We start from the raw sequence: 16,378 nt of genomic DNA on the forward strand, positions 1-16,378 counted from the left end.
TTAGTTACTCTCATGGCTTCCAAATAGCTCCCTCAAGCTAGTGGTTCTCAAATTGGAATTTCTAACACTACTGTATTTCTTTTGCTTTTTCACTCTAAGGCACAAACAACAATTAGAATATCCTAAAGGAAGTTTTTGAAAATGTGTTCACAATTCTACCATCCGACACCCACCAGTTTTCACTGTTCTGTTTCCTTTCCAGCCCTTGTCAGCAATTTTGTTGCAGTGATTGTATAACTCTAATTTTTATTCTTTTTCATGTAACTAGCATAAACATTTTTACAACTTACTGTATAATATTTTACCCATCTTTTACACTACTCCATCAAATACGCAAATCGTAATTTAGGTAAACATTCTTTCACTGTTGAACATGAGGGAAATATGGAGTATAGTTTTGGAAGTATCCTGATTAATCATGGAGTACTTTGGAGGGATGCCTCAGACAACACGAATGTTTTAGGCAACTTCCAGTTGAGATGATTCTGCGGGTCTCGAACTCAGCTTTCGGAGGGTCTGTGGTGCTCTCATGAGGGAGGATGTTAGGCATGGCCAGGTCAGGGTCTGCTGTCTTCATTTCATAAGCGAATGGCTTGATTTGCCCTCATCTAGGGATTCCTGTGAGTTGAGCCCCTAACTTGGCCTTGTCCATGTTGAGGGCAGAATGACCCATTAAGCTGATGCTCTGGAGCAGTGTCTCCTGTGAACGCCCAGCTCAGCAGACATTGACCCCTGCTCCCTGAGGGCAAGGTGCTGGCGGGTTGGGGTGGGGGGGTTGTGCAGATGACAGGCTTGCACCAGTGTGGCCTTTCCTGCTCCAGGCTGCCTGATGTGCCCCAACCCCCTGGACTCCTGCTCACTGCTTGAGACCTACCCCAAGAGTGGGGCCATCCCTGCCACATCTTCTCTAGCCCCCATTTTTTAAATTTATTTATTTATTTATTTATTTATTTATTTTTACTGAAGTATAGTTGATTTACAATATTATATTGGGGTCAGGTATACAACATAGTGATTCAATATTTTTAATAGGTTGTACTACATTTAAAGTTATTACAAAATAATGGCTAGTCTCCTTTCTAGTCTCTGCACCTTAAGGTTCCTCCTACTAAACCCTGGGCCTTTGTCTCTTTCAGTGTGAGCTCATTATTCCCCAAAATTAAGTAACTTCTACCTGTCGATATCCCAAGTTAATATCTCTAATTCTGTTCTCCTTGCCAAGTTTCACACCCAGTTCAGTTGCCTACTTGGCATGTCCATTTGGATGCCTCAAGGTCTTATCAAACCTAAAGTGTCCAGAATGGAGCTTGCCTTCTTTCCAACCAGTTGGTCCTTTGATCTCCATCTCAGTAAATGAATTCAACATTCAGCCAGTTGCTCAAGCCAGAAACTCGAGTCATCCTAGGTAGTCCTCACCTGTCTTTGTATAATTCATGGGCAAGTTCTGCTGGTCCTGCATCTAGAGTCTCATTCTTCCACTTTGTTTCGTTTACTCTACCATGTCTCTAATCTAATCTCAGCTGCCATCTCTCCCCTGTAGTCTGCTTCTTCCACCCTTGACCTCTAAAATTACAGCCCTAGCCCCACTCCCACCCATCCCCATCCAAGACATTCTCCTGTAGCTAAAATCATTCTTTAAGTAAATAAGTAAATAATGGTTATATTTTCCTGTGCTGTATAATATATTGTTGTTGCTTATTTATTTTATATATAATAGTTTGTATCTCTTAAGCCCATACCCCTGTCTTGCCCCTCCTGCTTTCCCTCTCGCCATTGGTAACCAACACTTTGTTCTCTGTATCTGTGAGTCTGTTTCATTATATATATTCATTTGTTCTCCTTTTTTTTAGATTCCACATATAAGTGATAACGGAGTAGTTGTCTTTCTCTGTCTGACTTAAACATAGTAATCTCTAGGTTCATTTATATTGTTGCAAATGGCAGAATGTCATTCTTTTTTATAATTGAGTAGTATTCCATTGTATGTGTGTGTGTGTGTGTGTGTATACACACCACATCTTCATTATCCATTCATCTGTTAATGGACACTTAGGTTGCTTCCTTATCTTGGCTATTATAAATAATGCTATGAACATCGCTGTGAACATTGGGGTGCATGTATCTTTTTGAATTAATATTTTTGTTTTCTTTGGATATATACTCAGGGGTGAAATTGTTGGATCAATTGGTAGTTCTACTTTTAGTGTTTTGAACCTCCATACTGTTTTCCACAGTGGCTTCACCAACTTACATTCCCACCGACAGTATACAAGGGTTCCCTTTTCTCCACATCCTCACTGACATTTGTTATTTGTGGTCTTTTTGATGCTAGCCATTCTGACAGGTGTGGCATAATACTTCATTGTGGTTTTGATTTGCATTTTCCTTATGATTAGTGATGTTGAGCAACTTTTCATGTGCCTGTTGGCCATCTGTATGGTACCTGTATGTCTTCTTTGGAAAAACATCTATTCAGGTCTTCTGTTTTTTTTCAGGTTGTTTGGTTTTTTGATATTGGATTTATGAGCTGTTGATATGTTTTAGATATTAACCCCTTATTGATCATACCATTTCCAAATATTTTCTCCCATTCAGCAGGTTATCTTTTCATTTTGTCAGGGTTTCCTTTGCTGTGCAAAAACTTTTAAGTTTGATTAGGTCACATTTATTTATTTTTGCTTCTATTTTTTTCCTTAAGGACAGATCAAAAAAAATATTGCGTTACAGTTTATGTCAAAGAGTGTTCTGCCTGTGTTCTGTTCTGGGATTTTTATGGTTTCAGGTCTTACATTTAGGTCTTTATGTATATGGTGTGAGGAAATGTTCTAATCTCATTCTTTTACATGTCGCTGTCCAGTTTTCCCAGAATCACTTATTGAAGAGACTTTTTTCCATTGTATATTCTTGCCTCCTTTGCTGTAAATTAATTGACCATAAGTGCATGAGTTTATTTCTGGGCTCTCTATTCTGTTCCACTGATCTATGTGTCTGTTTTTGTGGGAAAACCATGCTGCTTTGATTAGTATAGTCTGAAGTCAAGGGAGCGTGATACCTCCAGCTTCATTCTTTTTTCTCAAGATTACTTTGACAGTTCAGGGTCTTTTGTGGTTCCATATAAATTTTAGGATTGCTTGTTCTAATTCTGTTGGAAATGTCATGGTTGTTTTGATAGGGGTTGCCCTAACCCTATAGATTGCTTTGTGTAGTGTGGATATTTTAACAATATTCTTTCAATTCAAGAACACGGGATATCTTGCCATTTCTTTGTATCATTTTCAAATTCCTTCATAAATGTTTTGTAGTTATCAGATTATGTCTTTCACCTCTTTGGTTAAGTTTATTCCTAGGTATTTTATTCTTTTTCATGTGATTTTAAACGGGATTATTTTCTTGCTTTCTCTTTCTGATAGTTCATTATTAGTGTATAGAAAAGCAACAGGTTTCTGTGTATTAGTCTCGTCTCCTGCAACTTTACTGAATTCATATATCAGTTCTAATAGTTTTTGGTGGAGACTTTAGGGTTTTCTATATACAGTATCACGTCAAGTGCAGACAGTGACAGTTTTACTTCTTCCCTTCCAATTTGGATTCCTTTTCTTTCCTTTTCTTGTCTTATGCTGTGACTAGGACCGACCCCCCCATTTTAAATGGTGTCCATCCCTAGACTCCCAAAGCACCTGGCTCAGTCTTTACTATAACTGTGGTCACTGGTGTGGATTCCCCACTGCATGCCAGGTACTAAATCTGGCACTTAAAAGCTATCCCCGTCCCCCATTTTATAGGCCGTGAGGTGGAGTAAGAAGCTCCTCTAGCATGGCTCCTGGGGGCCTCAGCAGGCCTCTGAGCCTGTCTGGCCTTTTCCCATTGTATAGGAATCCGGCTCCCCTAGGTCTGTGACTTCCCTAATGAATGTCAAGTTAATCAATAAGCAACACAAAAAGGAGAATGGACCCACCAGTCCCCAAAGCAAAGGTTGGTAGTGGAGGTGGTGGGGTGATAAGCTAGGTGCCAGTCTAAGACTTTACATCAGTTTACTCATTGACTACTCACACAAGCCCTGTGCTGTTCCCCACTTACAGATGAGGAAACTGAGACACAGGGAGGTTAAAGAGCCTTGCTAATTCCAAAGTCTGGCCCCAGAGTCTAACCTAGCCCTTATCATGGTATAGATAACAAAATAACTAGTGCTAGCTGGGCAGTGTGGAATGAATCTGAATTTCATCATAAAGAGTGCAGGAGAAAAGGGAGAAAAAGACAGGAGAAACTTAGTGCTTAAAGCATGTTTACAGTCTTATTTAAATACTCCCATCACCAGACAGAGCACTTTGCTTGGTTGATCTGCTGAGAAGTAAGGTACTCCTTTTGTGTAAAAAGGGGGGAGAATGTGTATTTGTATTTGTACAAATAAACCTTGAAAGAATATATGTAAACTAATGAAAGCCGTTACTTTGATGGAAGGGGAGAATGTGGAGGGAGACACAGGTTAAAGGTAAGAGTTTTCCCATCTGTATGCTTTCTTTCTTTCTTTATTGCACCATGTGAATGTAAAAAGAAAAATTGTTAATTATTTTTTAAATAAAAGCAAGCTGCTCCTTAACATGTGTGCCCTCTGTGGGTTCTCCCAAGGTCTCGCGGTGGCCAGCGCCCTGGTGGACATTTCTCAGCAGATGCCAATAGTATACAAAGAGAAGTCAGGAGCGGTGAGAAACCGGAAACAGCAGCCCCCTGCGCAGCCTGGGACCTGCATTTGATCCTGGGGCCAGGATTCCCTGTGAGCAAGGAGTGGCGCGCCAGAGCCGTCTGCAGAGGGGGAGCAGGCAGGGAGACGCTGTGCAGGGCCGAAGACTGGAAACCCTCGAAACATCCACCTCATCTGCATGTTCACAAGCTTTCTTTGACGGTTTCTCCCATCTGTGCTCCAGCATCTAACCTTTTACTTTCGTATAGGAAACAATTGATTTAGTTACAGGTCCAGGGGTGATCCAGCTGTTGCTGGAGGAGGCCAGTGCAGAGCTAGTGAGAGAGCTGGGAATGACACTCAGGTTCACTTGTGGAAAACTGTTCTTGGGACTGTCTCAACTGTGCAAAAAACAAAGATGTAGTGTTTACAAGTAGACATTTGTCATCAGTCATTCTTGAACGTGGTCTTTTAAAAACTAGTCAGATGAATTAACTTGTTTTCATCTGAAGACTGCTATCTTTTTAAAAAGATGTGCTATTTATTCTTGCACGATTTAGGCAAATATCTCTCTTCCAGGGAGTAGCTTTTTTTCTAGTTGAGAATTAATAATGGTCCATCTCTTTTGAATCATCACATAGAAGGGAGCTGTTTTCAGTGTCAAGGTCAGCAATGTTAGTTGAAATGTAAACTGATGTAATGGGTAGTTTTCTGTAGCAACTTGATTAATTTATTCTTAATCCATTTGAAGTTCTCTCTCACTTCTCTTTCTCTTTCCCTCCCTCCCTCTCCTTCTCTTCCTCTTTACCTCTCCCTGTCTCTTTCTCTTTCTCTCTCTCTCTCTCACACACACACACACACACTAAGTGCCTAGACTTTAAATAGATCTAGCAATTGGAAAGTTAGTAAGCATAAGTTTTTACATAATTGCATTCCTACATTCTTATGAAACTTAGATAGCTATCATTGGCAATCTTCTCTTTTTCTAAAATCTAATTTGCAGCCAGGAAAGAATTTTCCCACCCCAAGAAACATTTAACGGAGCAGCAGGGATTGAGAGGAAAGCAGAAATGACCTAACTGTGAAAGCTCCTGTGTTGTCAACAACACTAAATAAGGCATGTTCCCACGTGCCTCCCTGCCCCAGGTCACTCTAGGCCTGATGTCTGCTTCCGCCCTTCTGGGCGCTCCTGCCAGGGCACCATAGGGGGAGGGGCTCACTCATATTACGTGTCTCCCTTGAGCCAAAAAGAGCACGACAGCACTTAGGACCCCTTGATCAAAGAACAACTCTTTGTCCCTGTAGCCTGCTTGCACTGGAGAGTCATCCTTCATTCTCAGGCTGCAGGTGGAGTGTCAGGAGAGGGTCAGTCTCCTATTGTCGGGCAGAACCTGCCCAAAGCCTGGAGAAGGACCTGGAGCTGTTTGCCCTCTTACCCCCCGGAGGGACTCAGGCCTCCCAGGCTCCCTGCCAGACCCAGAGGGTGGCTGTGGAGGGCAGTGAACCTGGATGAGGATGAAAAGCACATGGGAAAAATGGACAAGGAGAGAAAGCTATGCCAAGTGAAAAGTGACCAAATTGAAGTAGTGACCAAACTGAAGTCGGGTAGGGCAGTCCCTGCTCTTCTCCCAGGGCACTGCCTGGATGTCATGTTGTCCCCATCCACGGTGCTCTGTATTCCGGCATTATGCAGCAGCCTCCCGAGGTCTCTCTCCTGCTTCAAAACCCAGGGTTCTCTGGCGTTACCCAGGGTGGGGGAGAAGGCCTTTAGACAACAGTGCTCAAGTTTGTGAATTTGGAGAAATTACTACTCAAAAGAGCAAATACTGCGGCATTTCACCTTTATATGCAGTGCCTAGAGAGGGAGTATTCTCTCTTCCCTAACACTAACTCCACTCCCATGAAGAATTGCCTGGAAAGATGTTTTCAAGGATGTCAAACCATAAACCACTGTCTGATGCACAAAACACCTCTACTTTGAGACTCGCCTCTCAAAATGCTGCTTTTTCACATCATTGTTAAAGAGCAGACAGTCCTAGAAAAGACCCCTCCTCTTACGAGCTCCCCACGTCCCTGCTCCAGATCACAGTACCCACGGAGAGCCTGCCATGGACTGGCCCTTCACCCCTGTAATTACCACCAGGCCAGTGGAGAGGACCCTTCCGCAAGAGAAGTCCTTGTTGGTTCAAAGGACTAGTGTTTCATTGGCAAAGAAGCCTCCTCCCTGTGACAGGTCCACACCTTGAAATAATAAGCACCATGTCCCATAGCCACCTGGTTATTTTCTTTTTTCTAAAAGATGTTTATTTTTTAAAAAGAAGGAAGGAGTAAGTAAAGTTTAATTCTACTCCAACAGTGGAGAAACAACTGAATCCACCTGCGTCTCCTTTGCAGCCAGTAGCAAACAGCTTCCTCCAGGCTCAGGCCAGAGGAAGCTGGTGGCAGGAGAAAGAGGCACTCAGCTTAGAGCCCATGACCAGGAGGAAGTCATCTGGAACTTCAGAGCCTGTATATAAATTAAAATAGTTATGAAAACATCGATATTGCACTTGTACATAACTATACAGTAGGGTCCGAATGTTCAGACATTCGGAATGTACATAAAACAGAAAAATATCTTAATGTATTTTTATTAAACATAATGGTGTCTGAGTTTGACCTAACATGTTTTTGTGCCGTATGTTGGATACTGAGGTTCAGAGAAGTCCTCTCGTTACACCCCAGTGCAGTGACAACAGCCAAGAAAGGCATCCCCAACGTGCCCATGTGTTCACACACATCTGGGACCAACTGGATAACTTTTAAAGCAGAATCATCTGTCAGTGCACATATGAAAATGCAGGCAGTGTGTTAAGAGACTCCATGACAGCAGGAATGTCTCTGTCACTGTCACTGGTTCTGCGAGTACGTTGTAAATCTTCCTGTCGGCCCCTCGGTGCTGTGGGTGGCCAGGGAAGACTGATCTCGTCCTGAGAAATGTTTCTCTTAGTCTTTAGATTCAAAGACTATACCTTTTGATCTAGTCAGATTTTTCCAAAAAGGGGATTCCCAGGCTGCATCTTGTTGTGGTTTTGTCTAGATTTTCAGTGAACATTTCCCAGGACCATAGTTTACTAGACTGAAACCTGGGGGTGGGAGTGGGCAGCTGCTTTGTTGATAAATAGCTCCTGTTTCCCGTGGAGACCCTCGCCCTTGCCTCCTGTCCACTGCTGCCCGCTTCCCACGCTGTTTGGGGAGAAGCCTGTGCTTCCCTGTGAGGATCACCTCTACCTGTGGGAGGAGGTGTGGAGAGAAAGCAACCACATACTCCCTGAGCTAAGCCGGAAGAAGAGCAGTCCTGGACCGAGACTGTCGGCAAAAGGCCTGAGGTGCAGGATTGGAGATGTACCAGGAAATCTGGAGCAAATGGAAAGACCAGAGTGCTATCTATAGAGAAAGACATTTTACCTTTCAGGGCAAATCTTGCTCCTTCGATTTAATAGAGTGTATTTAGAGACAGGGTGGGAGTGATTCACTTCCTTGGGTGGTGGTGGTATTGTTTTCCTGAACACCTTTGATCCTTACGTTTCATTCATTCATCCATTCGTTCACCGGATATTCACTAAGGACTTACTGACAACCTAAGCTAACACTAGGGCAGAGACTGAGGTGGAAAAGCAGCTCTTCAGAATTACAGCAGAATCCAGCTCCTCAAACCTGTCGTCCCAGGAGAACTTTCCTTGTGGTGGTTTCTGTGAGAATTGGCCACCGGAGGACAGGCAGAGGGTCTGGCCTCAGGCCGTGCACCGGCTCTCAGCCTGAAATCTTTACCCAATTTACCAAGTGGCTCAAACCATGAAAATCACCGTGATGGTTTGTAGATAGCCAGGCCCACGAAGAGACGTTTCCCCTGAGTTGTCCAAATTCATAAATACCCTCGCCTGCAGGGAGATGATCTGGAGTGACGAGGAAAACTGGCGCCTTCTCTTTTTAAAGGCAATAATGGAATCGAATTTCAATAACTGAATTTGTGCACAAAACATTCTAAACACTAGTGAAGCCTGTTTTGTTAAACTAATTCTGGCTCTGGAAATGTTTTAGTTATTTACAGTTTTGTTTGAGGTTTTTTTTGGTTTGGATTCAAGCTTAGTTTGTTAATATGTATAATTTAGCATCTGTTGCACTCGTGTAAATATGGAGTAAGTATTGTAAACTATTTCATTGCTGGGGATTGTGGGTGTTATACATACATTTAGGACTGCAATTTTTTGGTATTTTTTGTATTGTAAAATAACAGCTAATTTAAGCAGGAACAAGAGAATTAAGGGAGGTCTGTGCATTTTAAACACAAATGTGAAGAACTTGTATATAAATGAAAGTAAATATTATAATACAAACTTCCTTCTGAAATAAAAGTAGATCTGATAAAAAAAAAGTGGGTTTTGTTCTGAGTGTTTGATTTTGCTTTGTATCAATTATTTTTACGATTTGGTCATGAGAATCTTAAAAAAAGGGGAAAAAAATGTTCTAAAAAGTTTACCAGTTTTCAGACTGCCTGAGAGGAAGCACTTGGCAGTCCATGACTGAGGTGTAAACCAGCAGGGTGGGTACCTCAGACACCTCTGGGCGAAACTGAGCCCTGGGGTGTGGGAGGAGCCCCTGAGCAGCTTGTGAGCAGATTTCCCAGTGTCCCCACTAAGGCCTACGTTGCCCTTGACACCAGTGCTGGGGATGGAGACTGGTGTGCAGGGCAGCTCTGCCCCGGCACCATCACACCCATGCCGGTGCCTTGCCAGCTGCCCTTGGTCATTCAGCTTCTCATCCTCTCGTGGGCTCCCGCTAAACCTTGGGTTTGCTGATAGGTTTATCCCTCCGTGGCTACAGCTGTTGTCCTTGGTCTTGAATTTTGATGAAGTTATATGTCCATTCACAGAGTCTTATCTGTAGGCCTTCTGCGTGCCCAGCCCCACTTCACGTGGCTCCTGCCCTCAGAACAGGGTCAGAACAGTACATTTCAGCACCCTGCTGCAGAGCACAGGTCTAGAATATGATCGGCCTAAAGTAAGTTGAGAAATTCCAGAAGTAGCACAAGAAAGGGCTGTGGTTCATACAGGGGAGGGTAGGTGAGGCACCAGGTCCAGGCCAGGAGGCTGGAGGAGGCCTGCTTACCAGAACTTGGGCCTGGGCCAGGGTGGGAGACAACTGAACTAGAGGCCACTGCCAGGTTGGGGAGGACCTTGAAACTATTCTGGGGAGGGTTGTGGGAGCCACCAAGTATCTCTGACTGGCTAGAAACCTCTGACTTAGCATCAACAGCATCTCCCAGCCCCCTTGCAGTTAGGAGGGGGCCATAAACTTGGCTTTAGCCAAGAAATGTTGGAAGAAGTGAGGTATACAAGTTCCACTGTTGGCACGAATACCATGCTCCCACACGGGACTCCCTGGAGGTCACGTGTTAAAGATGTTGGAGGTAGTAAGGGTGCAAGTCACCACTTACAGGCAAGCTGCCTGACCAGCAGGAGCTGTGTGCTGGCCTGTGCATCACTGGAAAGCAGACTTTACTGACCCACTGAGATGTGGAGTTACAAGTAACTTTTGCAATTTGGAGTTACAACTGGTAGCTTTTCTAACTCTTATTAATACACAAACTGGAAACTTGAAGTACAAGGCAGCTATAACCAAAGCCTAAGGTGTGTGGCATTGGCTTAGTGCTCAGGCGGTCGGCAATGAGAAAACAGACGCAGCAGGCAGAACAGCTGGGGAGCCCCGTCAGGCAGCGGCAAAACATCTGGTATGGCTATGATGTTGGATAACTGGTTAAAGCAAACAACGTGTCTACTGATTTTTTCAAGGGGAGGAAGCTGGAAAAAAATGCAGAATGTGGTATGTGTTGATTGTTACTGGCTGCTTTTGGCAAGACAGTTGAGTTCCAGGAAAAGTTAGTTTACAAGCAGAAGTGAAGGGGGTGGAGATTCCTGAAATCCAGGGTCGTGCAATGTTGGAAAAGCCAACTAGTCTCACTTCTAGTCTCCAAATGGTAAGACATGCTTATGAGCAAAAAAAGGCCCAGGGACACAGTGCCTTGGCCTCCGAGTAAGGATCAGATAGAGGGTGTGATCTTCCTGCTTCAGCCTCATAACCTCAAGGCCATCATCTCAAGGGGGAGTCACATGGATAAGCAAAGAAATAAAGCCAACCTCAGAACTGTGCCCAGGAAAGAACCAGGAATGCTGTCATTGACTCTGGACCTGCCTGCTAAATAAATAAAGAACAAGCGTAGGTTTCTGAGGGAATTATGTTGCCAAGAAAACCATTAGCTTGACCTTAAAAAAATGAAACCAACCAACCCTGTGACTATTGAGAGAGTCTTAATTAGAACCACCCGCAGGAGATGGTTGTGAAAGCTGGCCCACAACCCAACGCCACGTCAGATGTGGCCCAGAGAGCAGATTTGGGCCTGGTCGGGAACCACCCCCACCCCGAGGCAGGGCCCAGCAGGATTTCAAAGTCACTGTAGGCCAGTGCTTGCAGTGGGTCAGCCATCCTCCTCCTCCTGCCCGTCCTGCCACTGTATGTCGGCCAGGCACTGTGTGGGGACCCGGGACTTAACAGTGAACGGTGCAGACCAAATCCCTGTCCCGGTGGCGTCTACAATCTAGTGGGGGAGACAAAATAAAGACAATGCCAGGTAATAAGTTCTGTGAAGAAAGGCTGGGGTAGGGTTGGGGTAGAAAGTGCTGGAGGGAGGGGGGCGGGGTGGTTGGGGAAGGCTCTTGTGATGTGAAGGTGACAGCGGGGTAGAGCAGAATGAAGGAGGGAGCTGGCACATGGGTGTCTGGGAGAAGACTGTTCCGAAGAGAGGGAGCAGCAGGTGCAGAGGTCCCCAGGAGGCAGTGTGCCCGCTGGGTCTGCGCAGTGGCGAGGCATGGTGGCTGGGGGAGCAAACTGGCTCCAACAGCAGTGGTAGGAGTTGGGGTCTGCCAGGTCCTGCAGGACAATAGTCCTCAACGGGTACAGGACTACCCCTTAAGGGACATCTTGGAAGGAGGTGGGGTGGTTTGATTATTGCATTTAATGGGGCAGTGCTGCTATGACTTTGTGGGTGAGCCTGAAGGTGGTCATCCTGTGACGTGCAGGACTGTCCTGCCCAATAAGGAACTGACCCATGTCCCACCCAGTTTTCAAATGTCTTGCTGTATATTTGTGTAGATGGGAAAAAAACAAACAAAAAACACCTGTTTCTAATTATTTTAGTGTAGAACCCAACCCTATCGTAAACACAAAGTTTTCCAGAAATGCAACTACTCTACTGTGTAAATAAGGGAAGACTGGACTTTGTTCTCTTCCAAACTTTACCAAGAGCTGGTCATCATTTTGGAAAATTCTGTCACCAACTGCAATGTCATTCCTGGTATCTGAGTCCCCAGTCCCACACAGCTGTGTGGGCAGCATCCTGAACAGACACACAGCCTGCAGCCCTGTGTTACTAGCTGTGTGACGTGCCCGGCAAGAATTCTCTCCCATCCTGTGTCTCCAACACAAGGAAGGGACTAGACCAGAGGATGCTGATAACTGTATGAAGCGTGTCGCAGGAGGACCTGGAGATCCGCCCTGGCTGCTGGGGCCTATTCACATACCCTGTAGGCCTTCCCTCCTCATTTGCTTAATCCTAGTCCCGTGAGGGCTCAGGTCCTGAGGTTTTGTGTGTATTTTAGCTCCTTATCTTCTTTTAAATATATAAATGTATTTATGTATGTATGTGTGTATTGGCTGCACTGGGTCTTTGTTGCTGTGCTCGGGCCTCCTCTGGTTGCCACTAGCGGGGGCTACTCTGTTGCGGTGTGCAGGCTCTAGGCGTGCGGGCTTCAGTAGTTGTGGCACATGGGCTTAGTTGCTCCGCATCATGTGGGATCTTCCCAGACCAGGGGTCGAACCCGTGTCCCCTGCATTGGCAGACAGATTCTTAACCATGCATCGCCAGGGAAGTCCAGCGTACATTCATCTTAATTTTCCTCTGTATCATCCGCCTTGGACTGGAGGCTCCTTTGGGTGTGGGGTGACGTGTCCCTGACAGAACAGCTTCCCAAGACATCCCAGACCTCCCCGGGCCTGCAACCCAGCAAGGCAGGGCCACGTACCTGCCTCCTTTCACACGTGTGCCAGGCTCACTGGCAAGTTGCTATCCAGCTGGGGGACCTCTTCTGAAGCCCTGCAACGCCCCTTCCCTCCTGGCTCTCTAGAAATTTCACCCACCAGTGTCCACACTTCCTGTAAAGATAAGCCAGTTGTGTGACTTTGGCCGCATCTGACTCAATTGGTGTGGGTGGAGGGAGGAGGGAGGCAGTGAGCAGCTTCGTATCAACCTTGCACCTGAGACAACAGGCTCCAGGCCAGAGCGGGCATTCATGAACCGTGACGTTTCCACCCATAAATCCACAGATGCTTCCAGCACCTGCCTTTCTGCCTGCCCCCATCCCCAGCCACCTGCCCACTAGAGGCTCCGTGTTGACAACAGCTAACAGAGACCCAGTCACAGGGACGAGGTCAGGGCCAGGACTGCCGTTTCCCAGAATGCACGGGAGAAAGTGATAGCAAGCAAGCTACCTGGCAGGACACAGAGGCCGATACTCAGATGTGGGGCAAGGCAGGACCCTTTCCTGCTCATGGGGGCCGCTGGACTCAGCTTTGAGGTGTTTGGCCAGACTTAACACCATGTTACGAGCCAGGACCTTTTTATGTGGACGTGACCAACACCAACTCCTGACCACCTTGGACAACTCCATTAGTTTCCCGAGGCTGCTGTAACAAATTACCCAAACTTGGTGGCATTAAACGGCAGAAATGAGAATAAATTTCCAGAACTGTGAAAACGTGCAGTTCTAAAGGCCAAAAGTCCAAAATCACAGTGTGAGCCGAGCTGCGCTCCCCCTAGAGCAGAAACTCTAGGTGAGAATCCTCTCCTGGCCCTTTCTAGCTTCAGGCAGTCGCCCACACGCCTTGGCTTGTGACCACATCACTCCTGCCTCTGCCTGTGTCTTCACGGCACCCTCTCTTCCACACGTCTTGTCTAATCTCCCTCGGCCTCTCTTTAACAAAGATGCCCGTGACCGCATTTAGGCTCCCTCTGATAATCCAGGGTAAGTGCCTCCTCTCAGGATCCTTAACTCAATCACATCTTTTGCCACAGAAGGTAATAGTCATTCTTTTGCCTACATACAAGGTAACATTCACTAGTTCCAGGGATTAGGATGAGGACATAGCTTTGGAGCCACCGTTCAGCCCACTACAGCAACAAAACTCTAGGAGAGGTGACTGTCCCAGAGGTGGCAGGACGATGGCCTCTGCATGTCACAGGGGTCTGTCCCTCCTTTTGGCTTGTGTCCAGAGTTGGCTAGGTCCATGCCCCAGACAGACTCAGGCCTCCCACAGGGGATGTTCACTCTGGGGGAAAAAAAAAGAGAGAGCCAGGCTGACACAGGAGCCCTGTGACCTTTCATTTCCCTCCTGCACCTGAGAAGGAAGCCTCTTTTCCTTGCACACTGTCTGATATTAAAGAGGCTCCATTTGATTAAACCCTGTGCCTGAGTTGGAGAGAAGTACTGAAGGAAGACAGACAGCTACCATGGAACAACTTTGCTATTTTCCACTAAGTTCTACTCATTTTTATCTTTCCAATCTTTTGAAAGGTATATGCCTATATTTCACTCTGAGTGAAAAATGGATGTAGTAGAGTTTAACACACTCTCACATAAGGCAAATCACTTAGCAGATATTTAATCTGCACTTGGGCTACCACACAATGGTGGTAAACAGGGCAAGGCAATGCTTTCACTTGCCCATCCCACCCTCCTGTATCCCCCCGCCCCCCTCCAGGTGTCCATTCCCATACAGGTGTAGGTGGTAGAGAACGCTCCTTCTTTGTAAAGTGGGAATAGGTTAGACTCTGAGCTTTGCTCTGTCCAACACCCTTCCTTTTTTCCACTGGAAAATTGTCCTTCCCATTTCATGTGATCTTGGTGGGCTGATGTCACCCTTCAGGCCACAAATGCTAGGAAAGAGAAGTGCCTTTCTCTGCTGAGAGAGCTTAAGGAAAGACGGTATAACCGGGGCTGCTGGTAGCATCCTTGCCTACCCTGTGGTAAGAGCTTATCTGGCCTCAGAGGGGATCACTGACCAGCAGGGGCAACATCATTTGAACCCCTGGAGACAGCTGTGCCTGAAGCCCAAATTGCTCAGGTGCATGCACAAGCCAGTTTGATCTGTGTTTGGTTCCAATCAGGAGAGTACTAGCTGAAGCTGGAGGCTGGTTGACAGCTGCCCCATGCAGTGTCTGTGGGTTTGGTACAAGTTGCTAACTACACAGTCTCAGAGCCAGTGGCTCTTTTTCCGGTCAGGACAGCCCCAGGTCTGAGCTTCGGCACGGTCTGTACCTAACCCGTGTCTTAGGTCGGGTTTTCCAGAAGTGGAGCTCAAGATAGAGATTCTCAGACCATGATTTATTGGAGGAAGTGCCCTCAGGGGAATCTCTAAGTGAGGGAGGCAGGAGTGGGCAGGGGAAGAAGCTAAACTGGGACGTGGTCTCAACTGGGATCCAGCCTCAGGCTGATCCCACAGGGAGCTCTGACGCATGACTGGTGCACAGAACTGTCCCCCAAGGCACGCAGGCCAGGCCTCTGAACTCCTGCCTCAATCAGTCATTGGCCATTGTCCACCTCTGGGAGCAGCGGGTAACCTTACAGGCATTTCTCCTAGAGGAGAGGGAAGCTGTGAGCTGTGTTAGCAGCCAACATCCCCAGCAGCTTGGACTGTACTAGCCCAGAGAGGTCTGAGCAAGGCACCAAAAGCCTCCACTTCAACCTGTCTTGTGGCCCCTGCCTATTCTCAACCAAGTTTGCGAAGGAGTAGCCCAGAGACACGGTAACTCATCAGGAGTCCCTAAGCTTTTGAGGAAAGCTTAGTACCTTGCCCCCGTCGCTCTGCCCTCTCCTGCCAAAACCCCTCCACAGAACTGCAATTTCACACAATGCCCTTGGCATTCACTGGGTCCACACTGGCCACACAGCGTTTATGAAAACCTTTACGATAAATTTCCCTCGGCTCCAGGAAAGAATGTGACTCTGCATTGGACAGAAATAGACAGATTATGCAGAAATCAAAAAACAAAACCACCTTCGCCCCTTCTTTCAGGTGTCCGTCAGAGCAGGGCTCTGTGTGCACTGAGGTGGGGCTGCCCTAAGTGGGCACAGCGGGCGATCCCGGGGCTCCCAGGCACCCCAAGGTGGAAGTGTGTCAATCAGGGCCAATGTTTGGCTGCAAATAACTGGTACCTGGGGAGAAACTGGCTTAAACAAATTAGGGGTATCATTTGTCTCACATAATAAAGCCCAGAGGAAGGCAAACAGGCTAGCGCACCACAGTGTCATGTAGTTCCACTTTCAAGATGGTGCCCATGCTCCCAGGCATTGCCTCCAAGTTCTGGGCAAGAAGAGGGAAGGGGCTGAGGCCAGGGACTGAAGGGCCCAGTCAGCAAGTCTGTTCCTTTTTTTTTTAAATAAATTTATTTATTTATTTAATTGGCCGTGTTGGGTCTTCGTTGTTGCACACGGGCTTTCTCTAGTTGTGGTGAGCGGGGGCTACTCTTCGTTGTGGTGCGCAGGCTTCTCATTGCGGTGGTCCTTCTTGTTGCAGAGCACAGGCTCTAGGCATGTGGGCTTCAGTAGT

The 16,378-nt window shown here is 46.4% G+C and overlaps 1 protein-coding gene across 3 annotated transcripts in view; it reads left to right on the forward strand.

Annotated features, from left to right (window-relative positions):
• ATRN (attractin) overlaps positions 1-6,968 on the forward strand; it is a 154,261-nt gene extending 147,293 nt beyond the window's left edge. For all 3 annotated transcript variants that reach the window (XM_057703490.1, XM_057703487.1, XM_057703488.1), the window contains one exon: positions 4,627-6,968. In XM_057703490.1, coding sequence (XP_057559473.1) covers positions 4,627-4,963 — 337 coding nt within the window. In that variant the 3' untranslated portion in view covers positions 4,964-6,968. The remainder of the gene's footprint in view (positions 1-4,626) is intronic.
• Positions 6,969-16,378: the final 9,410 nt, after the last annotated feature.

Source organism: Hippopotamus amphibius, chromosome 12, assembly GCF_030028045.1.
Source record: "Hippopotamus amphibius kiboko isolate mHipAmp2 chromosome 12, mHipAmp2.hap2, whole genome shotgun sequence".
NCBI classification, from domain to species: Eukaryota; Metazoa; Chordata; class Mammalia; order Artiodactyla; family Hippopotamidae; genus Hippopotamus; species Hippopotamus amphibius.